The sequence below is a fragment of the Heliangelus exortis genome, chromosome 3 (genome assembly GCF_036169615.1).
Source record: "Heliangelus exortis chromosome 3, bHelExo1.hap1, whole genome shotgun sequence".
Taxonomy (NCBI): Eukaryota; Metazoa; Chordata; class Aves; order Apodiformes; family Trochilidae; genus Heliangelus; species Heliangelus exortis.
In genome coordinates this window covers 89,628,485-89,646,620 of record NC_092424.1, presented here as the reverse complement: position 1 = coordinate 89,646,620, position 18,136 = coordinate 89,628,485, and the positions used below count along the sequence as shown (strand labels likewise).

The window sequence follows — 18,136 nt, the reverse complement described above, 5'->3', positions numbered from 1 at the left end:
CTATATAGGGAAACATTGCTGGAGAGAACTATTTCTTTTAAAACTCTAGCTGAAAATGCTTCTCTGTGTTAGTATTAAAAAAATGCAAGATAAAACAGGAAACAGGAAAAACCCTTGAGAAGTAGCAGAACTTACCTGACCACTTCTAAGCAGATCTGCTGCTCAGCTGTTCAGTTAGTGCCTGTGAGTCCCTGAAATAGTGAGACAGAATAAACTCAATGTAACCATCATGTAGCCTCATGAATTCACTTTAACACTTCAAACAACAAAACATACGCATAAACTATTCAACAAGAGTTAGCATGCAACTCCAGCTGCAAGAGATTTTGTTCACAAACTGAACAGCAATAGGCCTGTACTTTATTCTCATCAAAAAAGTAAACCAATCACATTGACAAAAAGCCACTGTAAACAAAAGGACTGTATATAAAGGATTAATGGTTTTGGCATCCCTACTATCAAGTCTTCACTTTTTTTTTTTCTTTTTTTTTTTTCTTTTTTTTTTCTTTTCTTTTTTTTTTTTTTTTTTCTTCATCAAAATTTAGGTTATATTTGTGTTGTTAGCAAGAGTTGCATTACTATTATTGTTAATTTTAGTTCTGTTTATTACCTTGAGGGTTATATATTGTAGAATAATTTTGTTCTCACTAGTTAATGTTAATTAGTTGTTTTAAAAGCCTATATACCTATTTGTTATCTTTTGGTAGGTTTACTTTTTTAACTATCAGTAACTTAATAACTGAGAATATTTAACATTACTGTTGCATACTCAAAATTACAGAGTTACTGTTAGTGTTACCTGTTTAACGTTTAGTCATCCTTTGAGTCCTGCGACATATTTCCTTAATAATCATCAGCCATCAAGTCTGATAGTCTCAAAAGAAATATCAGCCCTGCAAACTGCCTTCAAGGGCGGTGATATTTAGCACTGAAAATTACAAATAAAGTTTTTGAGGTTGAGTACCAACAACTGGGCAGTGACACTGATGATTGGTTTATCAAGACAAATTGTTATATACTACGAAAAAGGCAGTCGATGCACTCTTCTGAGTGAAAACAAATAGGTGAATCTATGCAATGCTTACATGTTGAATGGGATAGTTAATGTGCGGGGAAACTCAAAGGTTGAAGAACTAGTATTTAGACAGTCTAACAGTGGTAAGTGGTAATCTTACCTCTTTAAACTCCATTACATTCTCACGAGAGACATGCTAATACAAACAAGTCAATCAGAGTTTGTGTTTAGCAAGATCAAGCTTAGAGGATAGTTTAAAATCCATTTATTGTTCTAAAGCATTTTTTTCCATTAACATGTTATACATTAGTGGATACTAACCATGATTCATGTAACAGTTTAGTTTGTTAACTTTTAAATTATTTAACAACCAGAAGTTATTAATACAACTTTTAAAGTCTTACACAAAAAATCTTAAAACAGGCTTGGGTTCATTTTTGTAATTTTTATATAAAAAACATTTTAGGCATCTCTTGAAAAAGAAATAAAGCAGGCATTTAAAGCTAGAAAACAAGTAATTCCAAATTTAGTTTGTTACAAAAGATTTCAGCTTTATTGACAAATTATGGCAAACATATTTGACAAATTATGGTTTCCTATTTAGAGAAGCTTACACATGTAACTTTATGTGATTTTTTTGTTAACAAATACAGGTTAAAACACTGAACAAATTCAGTTAGCTACATACATACAGTAGCTGCATGTTTTCAACCCCATTAAACAGCATTTAAATTAAATTTACAAACTTAATATCGAACATCCTAATCTAAACTAACATATATTAAAAAAGACAGGTTAAAATATCTTATCTACAGCTTGATTATTGTCTGGTTCAAAAATAAAAAAAAAAAAAAAAAAAGGAAAAAAAAGAATCATATTACAGTCTTTCAGCAACCCTAAACAAAAACTCAGCCTTAGCTAGTATGTAGAGAGACTCGAGATCTGTAACAGTGTCATGCTTTTTAAGTTACACACAGCAATGAATACAACCAACAGAACATCATCTTTGAATGGTTTATAGACAATGCTTGCCAAAGGTCTTTTGTCTCTGCTTTTTTTTTAAGTCCGTGTTATAAAATAATACTAATGCCAATGTCACTCCAATGCTATAGGAAATACAAGTGGTACATATGATAGTAATGAGCAGTAATCCCTAGGATAGAAAAGAAATGGACTATTACTTGTCTTGTTGCTGTTTATGTGGAGACCACAGGCTATTAATTGTCTTTGAGATGAGGTCACAGATGAGCAGGACCTTCAATATCTACCATAGGGGTGTTCCCTGTAACCCCCTCTGGCTGACCTTGGAGGTGGTGCCTTTAGGCTGGAACGGGTTGTGGCCCATTCTTCTTGTGCTAAAAACAGAAGAGAAAAACATGTTTTGTAAATATCTAAACTTGAAAGAACAAAGTGATGAAAGTGATGCCACTGCTAATGGCTCTCAAAATTCTCGAGGGTTTTGGCTGAAAGCTTTAAGAAAATAAAATGAGGATGGTGTTATGATCCGTTTCTTTATCCTTTCACAAAAACTTCTGAAAAACTAACCTGCTTCTCTACACAGACAGCCTGTCTTACATAGGATGAAAAAAACAACTTGCTCCTTCACTTTCAGCAGAGAATGAATGCTTAGTGTGGTGTCAGCACAGTCAGCCTGGGAAAAATCATTGCAGTAGCCTGCCAGCTCAGAATTCATTTGATATTTTGAGCTTCTAGCATTTAAACTAAAGCAGCAATATGAATAAAATTTAATGCAATTGGTATGTTAATAAGGTGAGGATATAAATAATAAAAGAAAAGAGAAATACATTTGATTTTTTTACTTCCATTTGAGACCAAAAGAAAGGAAATAAGGGAAGAAAAATACTGTGTAGAAATGAAGCTACTTTAAGCAAAATTCCTGCCAAATAGTTTTTACTTTGCACTATATTTACAATTTTTTTCCAAATTTGTGTGAATGAAATATGCTTGAGATGAGTACATTAGAAATTGTAAGTCTAGTTAAGTTTTTACAAAGCTTCTGCAAGTCTTTTTTTTTCCTATTTTTCTTCCCCTCAGATAAGATATTTCTGGAAGTTAAGCCTTCTTAAATTAAGCTTCCAAAGGAACAAACAGGAAGCAACCTATAGTTGAACCCCAAACTTGGACTCCCTTCTAAATCATCTCGTGGATCTTCAAATGATTTCTGATTTTGTTTTCCACTGACTTCCAGCTGATCATACACTCAGTGATTAAAGTGGAAAGGCAAAAATCACAGGGGTTCACCTGTCTTATACTGCAACATAGTGCAACATTACACCTGCTACAATAGTCTGACATATCTGACATACAGATATTCATGAGGAAGTTTCAAATTCTCTACATACACCCCCAAAGTTATGTGATATTCTGTCTATGCAGAAATGTGTGGCAAATGTTAGTTATTTTCTATACTGTTGTATTTTATTGGTGATCAGCAAGTTTGTACTACTGGTATGCATAGAATACTAATGTACCTAAAATACAAAAGTAAGGATGAAACCTTCTGATGCTAGGCAAAAAAAGGAATGCTTTTTAAGGTGCATAAAAAATAAGATGTTGAAAAGAGAGGATTTTGGAGGGTGACTTGAAGCCAGCAGGAAAGGGACAGCAGGATTCAAACTGATGACGAAACAGTATACTTACTGCTGCTCTCAAAAAAAATCTAACTGGTTGGAAAAATCTAACTTATTAAAATAGACAATTTTCTCTAAGCCTAAAGTAAGGCTATATTATTTAATTTATAAATAGATAACACAATAATAAGAGGAACTATTCAGTCTTAAATTGCTGCTGAATATTTGAAATATTGGAATTCTTTGCCCCATAAATTTAAAGATTCAGGTGTATCTTTTTGAATAGGTGCATAATTCATAATTTTCATGCCTTAATTCATACAATTATTTTTAGTGCCTTTTGAAGAAATTAACATTTCAGAACATATTTTCCTTGCTCAGGTCTTGTTTTAGACTTTTTCTACCCTACTCAGCCACCATTGAAATGAGTACTCCTGACTCAGCATGGTCAATAAAATGAATCTATACAGAATATAAGTGTGAAATAGGCTGAACTCCCAGGTATAAGGGGATAAGCTGTGAGCCAATATGGGACACAATGGCTATGGCGAGCAGGGCCAAAAATATTACTTGCTCATAGCCAAGAAAAACATTTACTACATTTCTATGTTACACATAACTTTCTAATTTATCTTATATGAAGAAAAGTGGAATGTTCTTGAGTTTGATTTGATCCCAGATGTACCTATAAAGTGAATCCAACCTCAGATTTTTTGGTTTTTTTCTTGTATTCCGTGCCCGCTACCCACTACTGTTGCTCACTACTGGGAGGAGAGACTGAGCTGTCAACAGTTAGGTCATTGCTAGAAAGCAAGTTTTTAAAAGTAGTGTCTGTTGCAATTCACTCCAAGTATTGAAGAATTCTGTTCAATTTTTTGATGAGAAAAGAGACTTCTATGCAAAACAATATACCTGGGCTAGTACACAGGAATACTAAAAATCAGAATTGTAAGATTCTTACATTTCAGTGAAGGCTAACTGTATTGCCTTAACTTTAGTCAGCTACTTGATTAATGGAATGGTAGCCTTAAATATCGAAGAGTTTCTTTTATTAATGCAAGTTTTCAGAGTGATAGTGACATTTTTCTCTCAAGCGAAGACTTCATAAATATACCTTATAGACCACAACAAGAGTTGAGTAAAAGATCCACATGTGATTGCTTTGAGCTCAGTTGCTATGATAACTTACTGAAATTCAATTTTCACTAATCTCTCCTTAAATAATTTATTCATGTTGTTTAGATATGATGAGCTTAAAATTACAATATTCCCCAGTGAAACTGATATATACAAGGGCCTGTGTTTCTCTTCTACATCTTGAGAAATGTACCTATTGATAGTGATTCAGTATTCCAAGTAGTGTTGCACAGCACAGAAAAAAAAAAAAAAATTGGCTTTTTCTTTCTATATTCATGTGTTAAGAGTCTAACTTCTAAATACATTTTTGAGCAACATGGTGCCACACTAGCTACTTGTATGGAATCGTGTACTGATGTTGAACTTTCAGTTTACTGTTTCCAAAGCCTTCATAGGATGAGGTCCCTAGATCATGTGAGGGAAATTGAACTTTATTCAGATGTTGCAAGGGTCAAAAAGTACAGAAAGAGAATGGTGTTTAGTATAAAGAAGCTCTTGCAGAATATTTGGGGAGCTTCATGGTTGAAGAAGCTACATTATGAACAGAAGGGTGATAACATTTTGGGTGTGCTCCATTTCAGAGCAAAGCAAAATTGTTCAGCTCCACGGAGAAGGTAAAGTAATGTTTCACCTTGCACTGAGAGTGAGAGCACACATATCTCTGGTTACAGTTATGAGGTAGACTATCAAAACACCTTTTCAGTTGAGACATTGTCAGTGACTGCATTAGTGCAAGTACTCTGTTTTTAATGCAAAGTAAAACACGTTGACTGGAAACACTGCTCACAGGGTTAGACATCATGTTTTAGTTGAGAGACAGTAACCAACACCTGAGAGCTTATGGAACAACATAAGCTTCAGCAAAAAAAAAATGTATGCAGGCAGCCTCTGAGGGAGGCAATGGTGAATGGAGATATTTCCAACGATGAAGCATCAATTTTTGTCCCCCAAATGATCACAGGGCAGATCATGATTAATACTATGCAGGGATTGCTTGGAGTCAGATTATTTATTTAAGTGGATACAGAGTGAATTTTGAGTGTGAATTGACTAGTCAGTCAAGCCATTAGATCATAGACCAGATCCAGGTCCATGGCCTGACCAGCAGTGTAGATACACACAATATTATCACATGCTGGCATCATGTTGAATTGCAAAAGGGCCTAAAAGCAGGCTGGTAAGGACATTTATTTCCTTCCTTTTATCTTCTGATGACCTTCCTCTGGGTACAGGTACTGCTAGCCAAATAACTTCCTCATCTCAGATACTCCTTCACTCAAATCAACTATACTTCCCAAAACCCATGGGTGAATTTGCCCCTCCAATGACATTAGAGCTGTCAAAGAGTGTTTCAAGTTTTGTAATGCAGATTTCTTTAAAGTTTTGGGTTAAGACAGTAAACTACTAGTAATGTTCAGGCTATTCTTCTAACAAAAATGAAGTATTATACATCCACTGATCTCCTTATTGTCCAAACTTCATTTTTAAAAAGGATTAAAAACATTGTTCCTTGCCATTCACCCAAGAAGTTTAAAATTTGCTGCTGCCTATTTTTAATATTACATTTAAAGACATTTAAAACTTTAAAAACTCTCCCTTAATAATAAGTAAAATTAATCATATGTACACTTTCATTTAGTAGGAAACAACCCACAACAGTCCTCTTGGAAAATCAGAACATTTGTCATTTTCTTACCTGATTAACTGGAGTATCTAATGTTGCTACAGATCTACAACTGCAAAATTACCTATATTCCAAAGCATCCAGGAGTAAGCAGAGGTAATGGAAAAAATGTGTCATTGAACTGAAGCATTTTAGTTAATGAGCCTGCTGCTTTTTAATGGACACACTTTTATTGGTGGTATCTTGTTTTTGCTAATGACTGCTGACTTTTGTGGACAGCAAGAAAATAAGTAGCTGACTCTAGACTAAAATACTGAAGGGTTAAAACAAGTATCAAAGGTAGTTTTTGTAAAAACAAAATATATAAAAAATATGCTCTATCAAATCAGAAAAAAACAAACCAAAACCAAACCAAAACTGTTTAAATTTCTGAAAGCTATTTATTCTCTCTAATATGTCTTCTCTGCAACTACATTTGCTTATCTTGTAGCCTTGTGGTGTAAAGAAGATTTGGGGAGGGCAAATATCAGCTGCAGAGCTGAAATAAGGCTCAGGGTAGCACATATTAGGAGTGGATATCTCTGAAGAAGAATTGGTAGCAGCTGCTATTGCTATGGAACAAGAAATATTTCTGTTGTAATATTATTTTTTTCAGTTCATGCCATTTATTTTCTTTTTCTTTCATCTGCTAAGGATGCTCTCTTGTTGAATATCAGGGGGTTTGTGGTCACAAGAAGATGTTTACTGTGGACAGCTATTGCCTAGAGGGCTGAAGAAGTGGCAGCCATTATGACATAGTTCTACATCCTCAGGTCTCCTTCCTACAGGCAATCAGTTTCCATACAGTGAATGTAAAATTCCTGCCTCTGTAGGTTGCTCCTTTACGCCCTTTAAAAATGGAATTTTACTGTAAATGTGCTGCAGCTTCAATTACCCTTTGCTGAAGTGTCACTTCTTTACAGAAAGGCCTTGGGGAGAAGTAAGATTTAGATAAAGAGAAGCTTTATTTATATAAATGAAAGCAACAAAAGTAGTAAAAATACTAAATGTACAACACAGAGTCAATCTTATACCTTGTTCCCTTCGAGTTCCCTTGAACACCTCTGGACTGAAACACCTTCATATAAAGGTAAAACCTAGTCTTTCTGCCAGTCCTCATATAGTAGAAAATTACTTCATATTACCTATTGGAAGAAGCTGTTTCTCCTTGACTAACAGTGTTTTTAAAGTAAATTGCTACTTTGGCTGTACCAGCTTCTCATAGAGAACAGGAACAGAAACATAATTTGTGGTACAAGTCTCTTACATTCTTTTTTTTCCCAGTAGCATAGTGGACCTATTTGCTGGATTTCAAACTTAAACACAGCCACAGCTGTTTATATTTTTTATTAATATCATCATCAAAATAGAGGATGGTTGACAGCTAACAGCTCTTGTGGATATTGTGTGATAGACTCTACTGCATTAACAGGTGAATCTGTTGCCAAAATATAAATGAAAGTTTTTGGGGTAGAAAAACACTGGTCTCTACCACTCATACACAAGTAAAGCATATAATTATGTGGAGAATGAAGACAATATGGAGCAATATGCTAAACAGTATCTGAACCACAGTATGCAAAAAAATTACAAGGTGCAGTCACTTGGAAAAAAGAAAATCAGATTATTAGTGTTTTTTCCATTACGGAATTATAATAAATAACAATATTCCTGAATACCAGTAATTAAAGATTCCTTCATGGGTAAAGTTGCTCTTTCCTATCTCAATTCCATTATGCTAAAGTAACTTCTATTTTTCTTTCAGCAGTCTTGGGGAGTAAGGGATTGAAGCCATGTAGGCTAATTGAGTAGTCACACAGAGATTTGAAGCACTTGTTGGGTAACAGTAGGGTCAAAAGGCCCTTCAGCCATTTTACTTCCCATGCCAAGTATATTTGTTTAAACATGATCTGCTCATTATATTTTCTTATGCAGGCATGACAGGCAAGAATTGAGTAAATCCTGATTACTGACTTGAAATCTCCCAGTCATTGTTTCTCCTACAACTGCTGCCTACGTGTTGTATTAAATGTGGACTGCATTTTCCCCTCTAGTGTATATTAGCATTTTGAGTGTAGCAGAACCAGAAAACCAGCTAAAATTAATTTGTTTCTAGATTCTTTTTCTACCTATTTAAGGTGGTAGTTTTGCATTTTTTGTTTAGGAAGGCAATAATGCAAAACCATTTCAGTCTTGTATCAGCAAAATATATTGCAGTAAGGAGTCTTACAGATGGTTAACAGACATAATTATGGCAGAGTAACAAGGGAATGGTCTGCTCTTAAATTATTTGTCTGTCATAGGTATCTGGCAATTGGTGAGAAGCTGAAACAGCAACTCATTTAGCAAAGGAGTATACAGTGCCCTTTTGTACAAGCCACTGGTAAAATCAATGTTCTCGATTTTTTTGTTGCTGTTTTCTGGGGGTTTTTTTGTTTTGTTTTTTTTTTTTTTTTTGAGAGTGTGCCAAACTAAAACATAAATAAGAGCCTGGGTGTACTTGATCTTAATAAAGTGACTTGTAAATGAAGTAGAAAATGAGAGGGATTTTTCGTAACAGCAAGTAACAGCTGTAGCCTTGGAGAAAGGTAATAGGGATAATCAGCATGCCCAAGAGCTGAAGAGATGCACAGGGCAGTCACTGGTTTTTAACACTGGTTCCTTTTGCTCCTCCTCACTCCAGTGCAAAGAAACCCTGTGAGCTACCACTTCCTTGCTCCCTGACATCCAGTCCTTCTGCTCTAGAAGGATCCTCTCACCCTCTGTCATTTTGTACTCTTGTCACCCAATTAAAGAGAACAAATAAAAAGGAGATGATGTGTAAAGGGGCATAACAGCATTTTTTGCCTATGGTCACAGGAACTGAGGGTCAAAGTATAAGGGAAGATACTTAAAATGCCAGAAAAAGCATCAGTATCTAAGAGTTCAAAGACAGATGCACAGATAAGGATATATGAATTGAAACTAGGGACAGAGATGAACTAGAGAAAGAGTAGCTAGAAACTATGTCAAACAATGGAGAAAATATATTTTGTTTTATTAATAATTAAAAAAGAAATCTACACATGCAGCTTAATAACTGAGGGTCCAGTTTTTTCTGAGAATTTGGTGTTACTGATGATTTGGTCTGCCCTCAGATGTTGCCATCCTTAGCTTAGAGGGAATGTTGTGTGCTTTGCTTTCAGAAACTAGAAGTTATGGTGGCACAATGGAACCAAAAGAGAGTCTATAGCTGAGGAATCTGAGTGTGCATAGGAATGATGGTGGCTTTGGGAGTGGTAACAAATGCCATACATTTATTTTGTGGCACTTTGATAGGAAAAGTGAAATCATGGGCACAGTCCTCTTAATTAGGCTGGGCACTTTTTTCAGTTTACTGTATGTTCCCTGTGTATGAATATATGAAGCTCACCATTATAAATTAATTCTTATAATCACAGGCAATCAGCACCCTTGGTTTATGATTGATTGAAATTATATATTAGTAATTTCACACTGCTTTTTGTAATTTAGAGTTGTAACTCAACTCTCTGTTGCACTGTTCACAGAGTTCTATAAATACTTCCAGTATCTGTTACAGACATTATTGATCTATTTAAGATTTTAAAAGATTTTTTATAATCAATATCTCTAAAGATTATTGGTTAATCAATAGACTCTGTAGCTCTTATCTGCTGTGAATTTAGGTTGTATTTTTTTCTTATTGGAGCGTCACAATGAAAAAAAGGTCATTGTATTTTTAACCTGTGAAATTTCTTTCTATGAGGGATTTATCATTGTTATCATTTATAACAGAGAGAGATGTATATGAAGTACTTTCTGTCTTATTGTTTTACTTTAGTAGTATTGAAAGTACAGAAAAATTCATAGCAGTCCATCTACTCCAAAATTCTCCCCCAAGCAGTGATGATCACATGCTTAAATGTCTTTTAGTACAACATTTAACTAAAACATACCTACTAAAGTGCTTTTTCCTACTCTTTGGTCAGCATTCTGCAACCTTGTCATGGAATTTTCCAGCACTGAACAAAATTCTTTCACAAATGCAGAGGGTTACAATACAAGTCATTAAAAGGCAGATCACATTAAGAGATGCTTCATATTAGCAGCATATAAACACGTTATTTCCTAATACGTTTACATTTCTATTAATTGCTTATTCCCTATAATAATAAAGACATGACCCCTTCTTCTTGGTTACTTGTTTCATATTTGAAAACTGCCTGGGCAAAATTTTACTCATCTCTGATCAATTATTTTGGGACAGGTGGCCAGGAAGAGATAGAAAGAGCTATTCTGGTTAGATAAAGTTGTATATAACAGCAATTTAGATAATGGCTTAATCTGATTTGCCATTTAGCTATCAGTGCTATTGGAAACATAGAAGCTGCTTTTAATTCAGAATAAAGTAGTTTTCTTTCCTATGAGAAAAAAAAAATTCTCCACATTCTCTGCAAGGTAATTTTACTGCATATATTTACAGAGAGCACATTGCACTAGAGGTAGAGTATAAATGGAATTCAGGCATTGTGATTACCAACTCTACTCCTTGTTTGCTCAGTGACCTTGGATAATTGTTTAATATTTTGTGCTATGGCTTCCTCACTGTTAGAATGAGACAGGAATACCTACCTCCCTGGGGTCTTTGAGATGTAATTAATAGCCTGAACAGTAAGAGAAAAGTGCTGTAGATGTGCTGAGCAGAAGACCCAGTAGAAAGCAGACAATTAACTTTAAAATGAGAACACTGAAAATTAGAATTATTTTCTTTGGATAATTCAATTTGTGCTGTCTTTCTAGTAACCCTCCAAACTTCACCCTCCACAAAAAGATGGGTGGGGACAAGATGCTAAGTTGGAAACTTTGCCCCTCTCAATGACCACAGGTCAGCTCACATTGACAAAGCAGGATTTCACCCCATAGCACCACAGTTGTACTCTTCCTGTGTCAATCAGACAAGTGTATATTATTTCAGACAAAAATTCAAGAACAGGTTTTGTCTCTGTCTTGTTTTTTTTTAAGGAGAACATCTGTTTTTTACTGTTCTGCTCTCTCTTGCTTTACTGTTCTTGCTCTGTTCTGTTTGGCTTCTTGCTTGCTGCAAAGCCGGCAAAAAACATGGGGTTTTCTGACTGTGCATTTTATAATTTTGTGAGAAGAATAGAAAGGCAATGAAATTACTATATGACAGACTACATAAGAAAGTTTTGCATGATTTACTTATTCTTATTCTGTCATATGAACTGATTTATAATTCAGGAGTAATAGAGGAAGCAGAACAAGTCACTATAAATTAAAAGCACTCTATTTTGCTATATGTGGACTTTTTTTCAGTGTTGTAGCATAATAAGTAAAGTACAAATTTTTGAGGATATATAGTCAGTTAAAAGAATTTGACAGGTTTAAATGTGGAACTTCCTAAAGAATTATAACCTAATTAAAGCAATGATTTGACAAAACAGCAATAACTTTAGTATCATCCCCACAGTAGCTGTCATAGCTGAATTCAAAATGTGCTCCTTTTCCTGCAGACTTTCAATATCATACTCTTACAAAAAACATAAATCTCTTCTGAGGGAGTGAATAATATTTGGGAGACAGCTAAGGTGATTCCTTCTGTAAAAAAAATGATAAAATTTTGCAGAAAATCAAGGAAATGCTTTTGACCCTCCATTGAGTCCTACAGAATAGGAACTTGATCTCTTGATACCTAGTATGTAGGGAATGATTGAAACAGAAGATTAAAGGAGGACAATTTATTTGGCCTATCTCCTGTCCATATGCAGTAGAAGTCTTCAATGAAATCTGTTTCTGGTGGAAGAAAAACAGAGATCTGTAGAGGAGGGCTCAGGAGCAATTCTGAGCTCCCAGGGGTGGGGGTATACCTCCCTCATGCTCAGGAAGAGACCAGAGCCTCTGCACCCCCCATAATGAAGGTGATCATGGAGGCCCATTGCACACCAGCATTTTCTGGGTCAGAACATGTGGCAAGGTCATTAGCTTGGACAGCTGGGTAGGCATCAGGATTCAGGTGCTGTTTTAATATCAGCACATAGTGCATACAAATAGGAATGATCTGCAGAGTGAAATAGCTGATGCTAAGGACCTGATATTCACTCTGTATGGCTTCTAGAAATTTTCTTCCATTGCAGGCTGACCATAATTTGAACCTCTCAAACAGCTGGAGTGCATCTTCTGGTTTAGTTTCAAGCTAAAAATCACACTCTACTGGGTGATATGAAAAGAAGAGTGACAAATGAAGACCACTGGGAAATCTGGTTCAGCAAAGCACTCCTGGTCCTATGTTAGTGTAGGAGCACACAGTGTGCACTAATCTGCTCAGATGCTCTGCCAAAGCACAGCAGAAAAACTGCACTACACTGGAGCTATCTGTGTCCTGTTGCCTATGGGATGCCTTATTGATGTAAAGATTCTCCAAGACCTAGAAACTAAACCAAGTTTTCTTTGGAATGTTGCCAGTTGTATTTCCTATTGGATAGCAAATGTATATGCTCAGATGACATAAATGAACAACCAGTTCACATTTATTATTATTAATTAGCAAAGATCGTGCTTGGAATCACAAGCTATGTGAAGTCAAGCACTGTAATGAGGACAATCAGACCTATGACTCTTACCTCTGCGTATCAGTCACTACTTTTTGGAGCACTTAATTTCCTACATTTGTAGACTTAACTGGGGCTAGGCTAGAGAAAATAAGGTAAGAAACATTTAGCAGTCCTGAGCTTAATGTGTATCAGGACCAATGACCTACAATAGCAAAGTTATCATTAAAAATGAGGAAGAAACATGGATTTGACAGCTCAACAAACTTCTTCACCTGCAGAGCAACAGCAAAGAAGTGCTTTTTTCAAAATTTACAAATGCTTTCCTGGATACGTTGCAGAATGGCTTTATCTGATTAATCAAGACAGGGTTTATCTCACACTAGGATGGTAGTTAGTTGAGTTTCTCCATGTTGTGAACAGGCTTATGTCTAGTCATGAAATATGAGAATTTATTTCTACTAAAGTCACAACTACTCATTCAGCTTATTCATCTGAATTCCTAAAGTTTGAACCATCCATACACTCTTTCCTCCCTAAATCTCATCACTATATTTTTACTTTTACTTCTTCAGCAGAAACTATCATTACTATTTTAAAAAAAATTATCTAGATAATATACTCTTCAGAATAAAACCAAAACAAAATAATAAACAAGATTATAAAGAAGTAGCAGAAAATTGTTGTGCATTTTCATTTGTTAACCCTATAAAGCCCTATAAAAAATATGTTCATAAAGTGCTGTCTGTGTAGAGGATTACCTAGTAAACTATTATAATCACAATAACAGAGCTCTTATATGGACTGACTGGGGAGAAATTATTTGTGAAATAGTCAGATAAATCATTGTGGCAGCATTTTACAACTTAAATGGTGTCTTACATTAAAAGGGAATATACCAAACAGCTATATGCTCTAATTTTAATTAAAGATGGAATTATCCTGAAACCAAATACCAGTTGTTCACAAGTGAGCTCTTAATGCTAAACTTGAGCAGAGCATGCTCTAAAAAATGTTGTAATTAGAGAAAATGTGCATAATTGAAAACTTTTTGTGAAAACAGAGCACACTTAAATAACATTCCCTCACCGCACTGGCAGCACAAGCAGTAAACAGCCTTATAAGCTTTTTCTGTACAGCAACAGGAACATGAGTGGACTTCACTCATATCTTCCCTTTTTTTGTAGGAGACAAGGTGCAGATTAATGTTCCTCTTGCCTAAGGCCTTTGGCAGATGGTATTTAATTCTGGTGGTTTAGGAGATTATGACTTTATCCCTCTTTCATTCTCTGCCTAAGGTTTATGCTTTTTTAGTAGTAACAACAGAAGTCCAGGGGTACTGGCTCCTCAGATACTGCAGTTCATGACATGGCATAAAACCATAAATTGCCATAATTTTCAGGTAATACACCAGGCAGCATATGCACCAGGCTGTGAACTACAACATCTGACAAGACACACTCTTACATTCCTCCATCCTCACTACAATTAATATAGCTTATAATGTAATGCATGGGCCTTGCTAGTAAGCCATACTATCTCTGTTATCTTTCTACAGTGGCCTAACACAACATAACATATTGAGAATGTCAGTTCCTTAAAAAAAGAGGGAAAAAGAGAAAGAAATAACAATGTGAATGGTTTCTCCTTCCTAAGGTTTTTCCTTTACAGTGGTCCTTGCAGTAAAGGTGAGTTATTAATTTTAGCCTAATTGATTTAGAAGGCAAACCATTACATTCATGTTTGCACTAGATATCTCCTCAAATGATAACAGCACCAGAAGGGGAAACATGAAATTATTAAAGTATGAGAGCAATGGATTTACACTTTCTGTTCATAAACTAATCCAATTTCATGCCTTATGTTTTAAAACATACACATCACCACCAAGTCAAAGTGGCACTGTCAACTTAGTTTAGACTCCTAGATTTAAATTACTGTCTGCAGGTATCAAGACCTTCAGTGACATAAGTACCATAAATGCTTACTGAGTGCAATCAAAGGTGAGGATGCTTTACATTTTATGAAAATTGTACAGTACTTTAGGTGACTGGCCTTTTAAATTGCCTGGTAAAGGTATTTCCACAAGAGGATTTTCAGGCATATATCCCAAATATATGTTCCTCAGCCCAAAGAATGATCTTCAAAATACTTCAGCAGCAGCTGTGTAATCCTGATCCTACTGAAAATTTGTAGGAATCTCATAATTCCTTAGTCGAGTATTTCCAGGTTCCCAGAGGCTACTTCAGAGAATGCTTTGAAGTGTCTCTACTGTGATTCTTTGGAGAACCTGGGTGGCAAGTATATCAAATTGCAAGAGAGTTTAAGTGTCTCAGTGCATAATAAGGTTCTGAGCTATGAACTTTCATTCACGGAACATCCCTAAGTCATGGGAAATACGGGATTTTACATATCTTGCTCTTAGCTGACTTGGCTCTTGTCTTGAGAGGTTGCTTGGTTAGAACTGGAAAGGACTGAATTCAGATAGAAAAGTCATAGCAGGCAGCTCAAGTGGGAGTGCTATGGTACTGTATAATACTTTGTGAACTACAGAGAGCTCTATATTATACTTAAAAGAAAAAGTATATAAAGATAAAGATAAAAGAAAAATGCTGCATGAAGCAGCATTGTTATTCGGGTGATTCTACTTCATGAAAAAGAATTAAAAAAACCCCTCAGGACTGAGAACTCTCCTCCCTAAACTGGAAGCAAGCAGATGCACAGGACAAAACAAACAAATGCCAACCTAGCCAATTTTGATAATTCAGGTACTATTATTGGAAGGGCTAAAGGTAAAAAGACAAAGTTACACAAAAAGTCTATGAGATAACAACATGAAGACACCAGCCCTATCTTCGTGTGCCATTTTTGTGTGTGACATCATTCAGAGGTGTGCCAGACAGTCTTGTGGAATGTAAAACAAGGTGTGTATTGACCTGAATCAGTTTCTGCTGGATGGCGAAACATGAAGGGACAATGGATTTTAAACAGTGGAAAGGATTCAGAAGACTCATAGTGAGTTCCAAAACGTACTGAAAAAGAAGTAAAAAACTAGGAACAGTTCTCTGGGAACAAGGAATTACGGTAAAGTTACATGAGGATGAGAAGGGGTGGCACCAGACTTCTTATTGGCTGAGTGTGGGGCACTGACAAAGTCAGATCCAGAGAGAACAGCAGTATATGTACCAAGAATTCATAACACAGGAAAGTTAAGCATATATTTTTTTTTGTCCTGAATCCTCAGACTGCCTACTCAGATAAATGGCAGTGACTTTGGGATTCAGGCACAGGTTTCCAGAGCACCGAACTAGCAAATACATTCATCTGCTAAAGCAAGAAATTAAATAGGAGCAGAGTCATATGACTGATTTAAGAAAAATAGAAAAATCACAGTTTGGGACATTAGTCCATTTCTAAGTTTATTCCAGTTTACTGGTAAAAGTATTTAAGAATTATTGTGTTCAGATACCAGCTCAGAATATATTTCTGTTTTAAAAAAACAAGTCAACATTCATCAACCGTGCATTTTAAGACAACTCTAGAAAAGCAAACCCAGACATTTTGCATTTGTCTCAGCTGCTGAATGGGAAAAAGCAAAAAAAAAAGAGTAGCTTCATGCAGAACATAAATTTAGTCACATTCCCACTCTTTGAACACATTGTGAGCCTTAGCTAATTACTCCATTCAAAACCCCTGCTGGGAAAACAACTAATATTCTTCTAGTTTTACAAATGGGGGATTGGTGGAAGAGTGACATTACTTTAAACATCTTGCCCAAACACACAGAGAATCAGAATGGGGAAGTCAAGTTAAAAGCTAAGGTGTGGGTAATTCTTACTATTGAACTCAGATTATGCTTCTCTCCATTGCCCAAAACATTCCCAGTGCATTTGGGAGAAGAGATGGAGAGGTGATCTCTAGATGGGAAGAAAGGTCTTTTCACTGCAGGTGTTAAAAAGCACATGCAAAAAGGAAACAAAGCAAAGGGCAGCTCAACCACACACATTCATATGGAGAAGTTGTTATTATTACTTGTTTAGCACTGAAAATTTGCTTGACTGCACACCATATTATCCAAATGTAGTCCGGATACTGATTACACACAAAAAAAGTTATTGCTGATTATGCAGTGGGATCATTTTGATGTCTCAGCAATGTCTCATGATTACTGTACAAATATACAGGGAACTGCAAGTTTGCATTGCAGTGACATTTTCTTCACAGCTACATGAAAAAAATTATTTATTTTAAGCAGCAATCTTATATAACTCCTTAAAGGAACTTTCACTTGCGGCATTATTTACAGCAGCTCTCATTTTCACAATGCTTTGGAAGTCACTGTGTAAACTCAAGATACTTTACTAGCAGTAGTAAATCAAGTATGACATTGCTGATGAATATACTAGGGTCACTGTTTAAGCTGAAAACAGCTTTGCTCTGTTACTTCAATGAAAATGTCAGGGTAAAATTCACTGTGCCATCTGATGGCAAAATATACTGAAATTATGGAGAGGAAAACACAGACTAGACTATAATTAGTTACTGAAAAACATTACTAACATCAAACAACTGACCTAGAATATGGGCTGTGCACATTGAAGCAATACCTTCTTCTCCTCTCATGTCCTCTGCTGCTGTGAAATTGAATTATTCCAGCTATTCCAGCTCTTGTGAAGTGGAGCTATTCCAAACACAGACATGGTGAGGAGGTGGAACGAGCCCAGAATCCCTCAACTTGCACTGCCTCACGTGGCACAGGGTAGCCCTTAACCTCTTGGTGCAGTGGGGGTTCCTGAGTTGGTACAGCACCCTCTCCTATGACTAAGAATATTTAAAAGACTGAAAATACTGGCTGGTTGAAGTGATGTATCTGACAGTAGCAGATGCACAATATTGTTGGCACACCAAGCAAACTGAAACTTAACACTGTGAAACATATATTCAGGCACTAATCAGAAACTTCAGCGTTGCTGTTAAAGCTGATCTGTTACTGTGATTAATTGGCTTTGTAATTTTGATCAAAATCGATCAGTCTAATTTTCTGGTCCTACTTCAATAAGTCAAGCTTCAGCTTAAGTTACACAAATCCATTTTGTTTGGTCTTTGCAAAGGCAGAGAAAGAAAGAAAAGAATGTGGAAGTAATATTGAAGTTGTTAGAGACTG

At 35.7% G+C, this 18,136-nt stretch overlaps 1 protein-coding gene across 1 annotated transcript in view; it reads right to left on the bottom strand.

The window, feature by feature from the left end:
- Window positions 1–1,835: 1,835 nt before the first annotated feature.
- The window catches only part of KHDRBS2 (KH RNA binding domain containing, signal transduction associated 2), a 308,580-nt gene continuing 292,279 nt past the window's right edge, over window positions 1,836–18,136 (bottom strand). Inside the window, exon 9 of the mRNA XM_071741655.1 lies at window positions 1,836–2,370. Within this exon, the coding sequence (XP_071597756.1) occupies window positions 2,273–2,370 (98 nt within the window). The 3' untranslated portion in view covers window positions 1,836–2,272. The remainder of the gene's footprint in view (window positions 2,371–18,136) is intronic.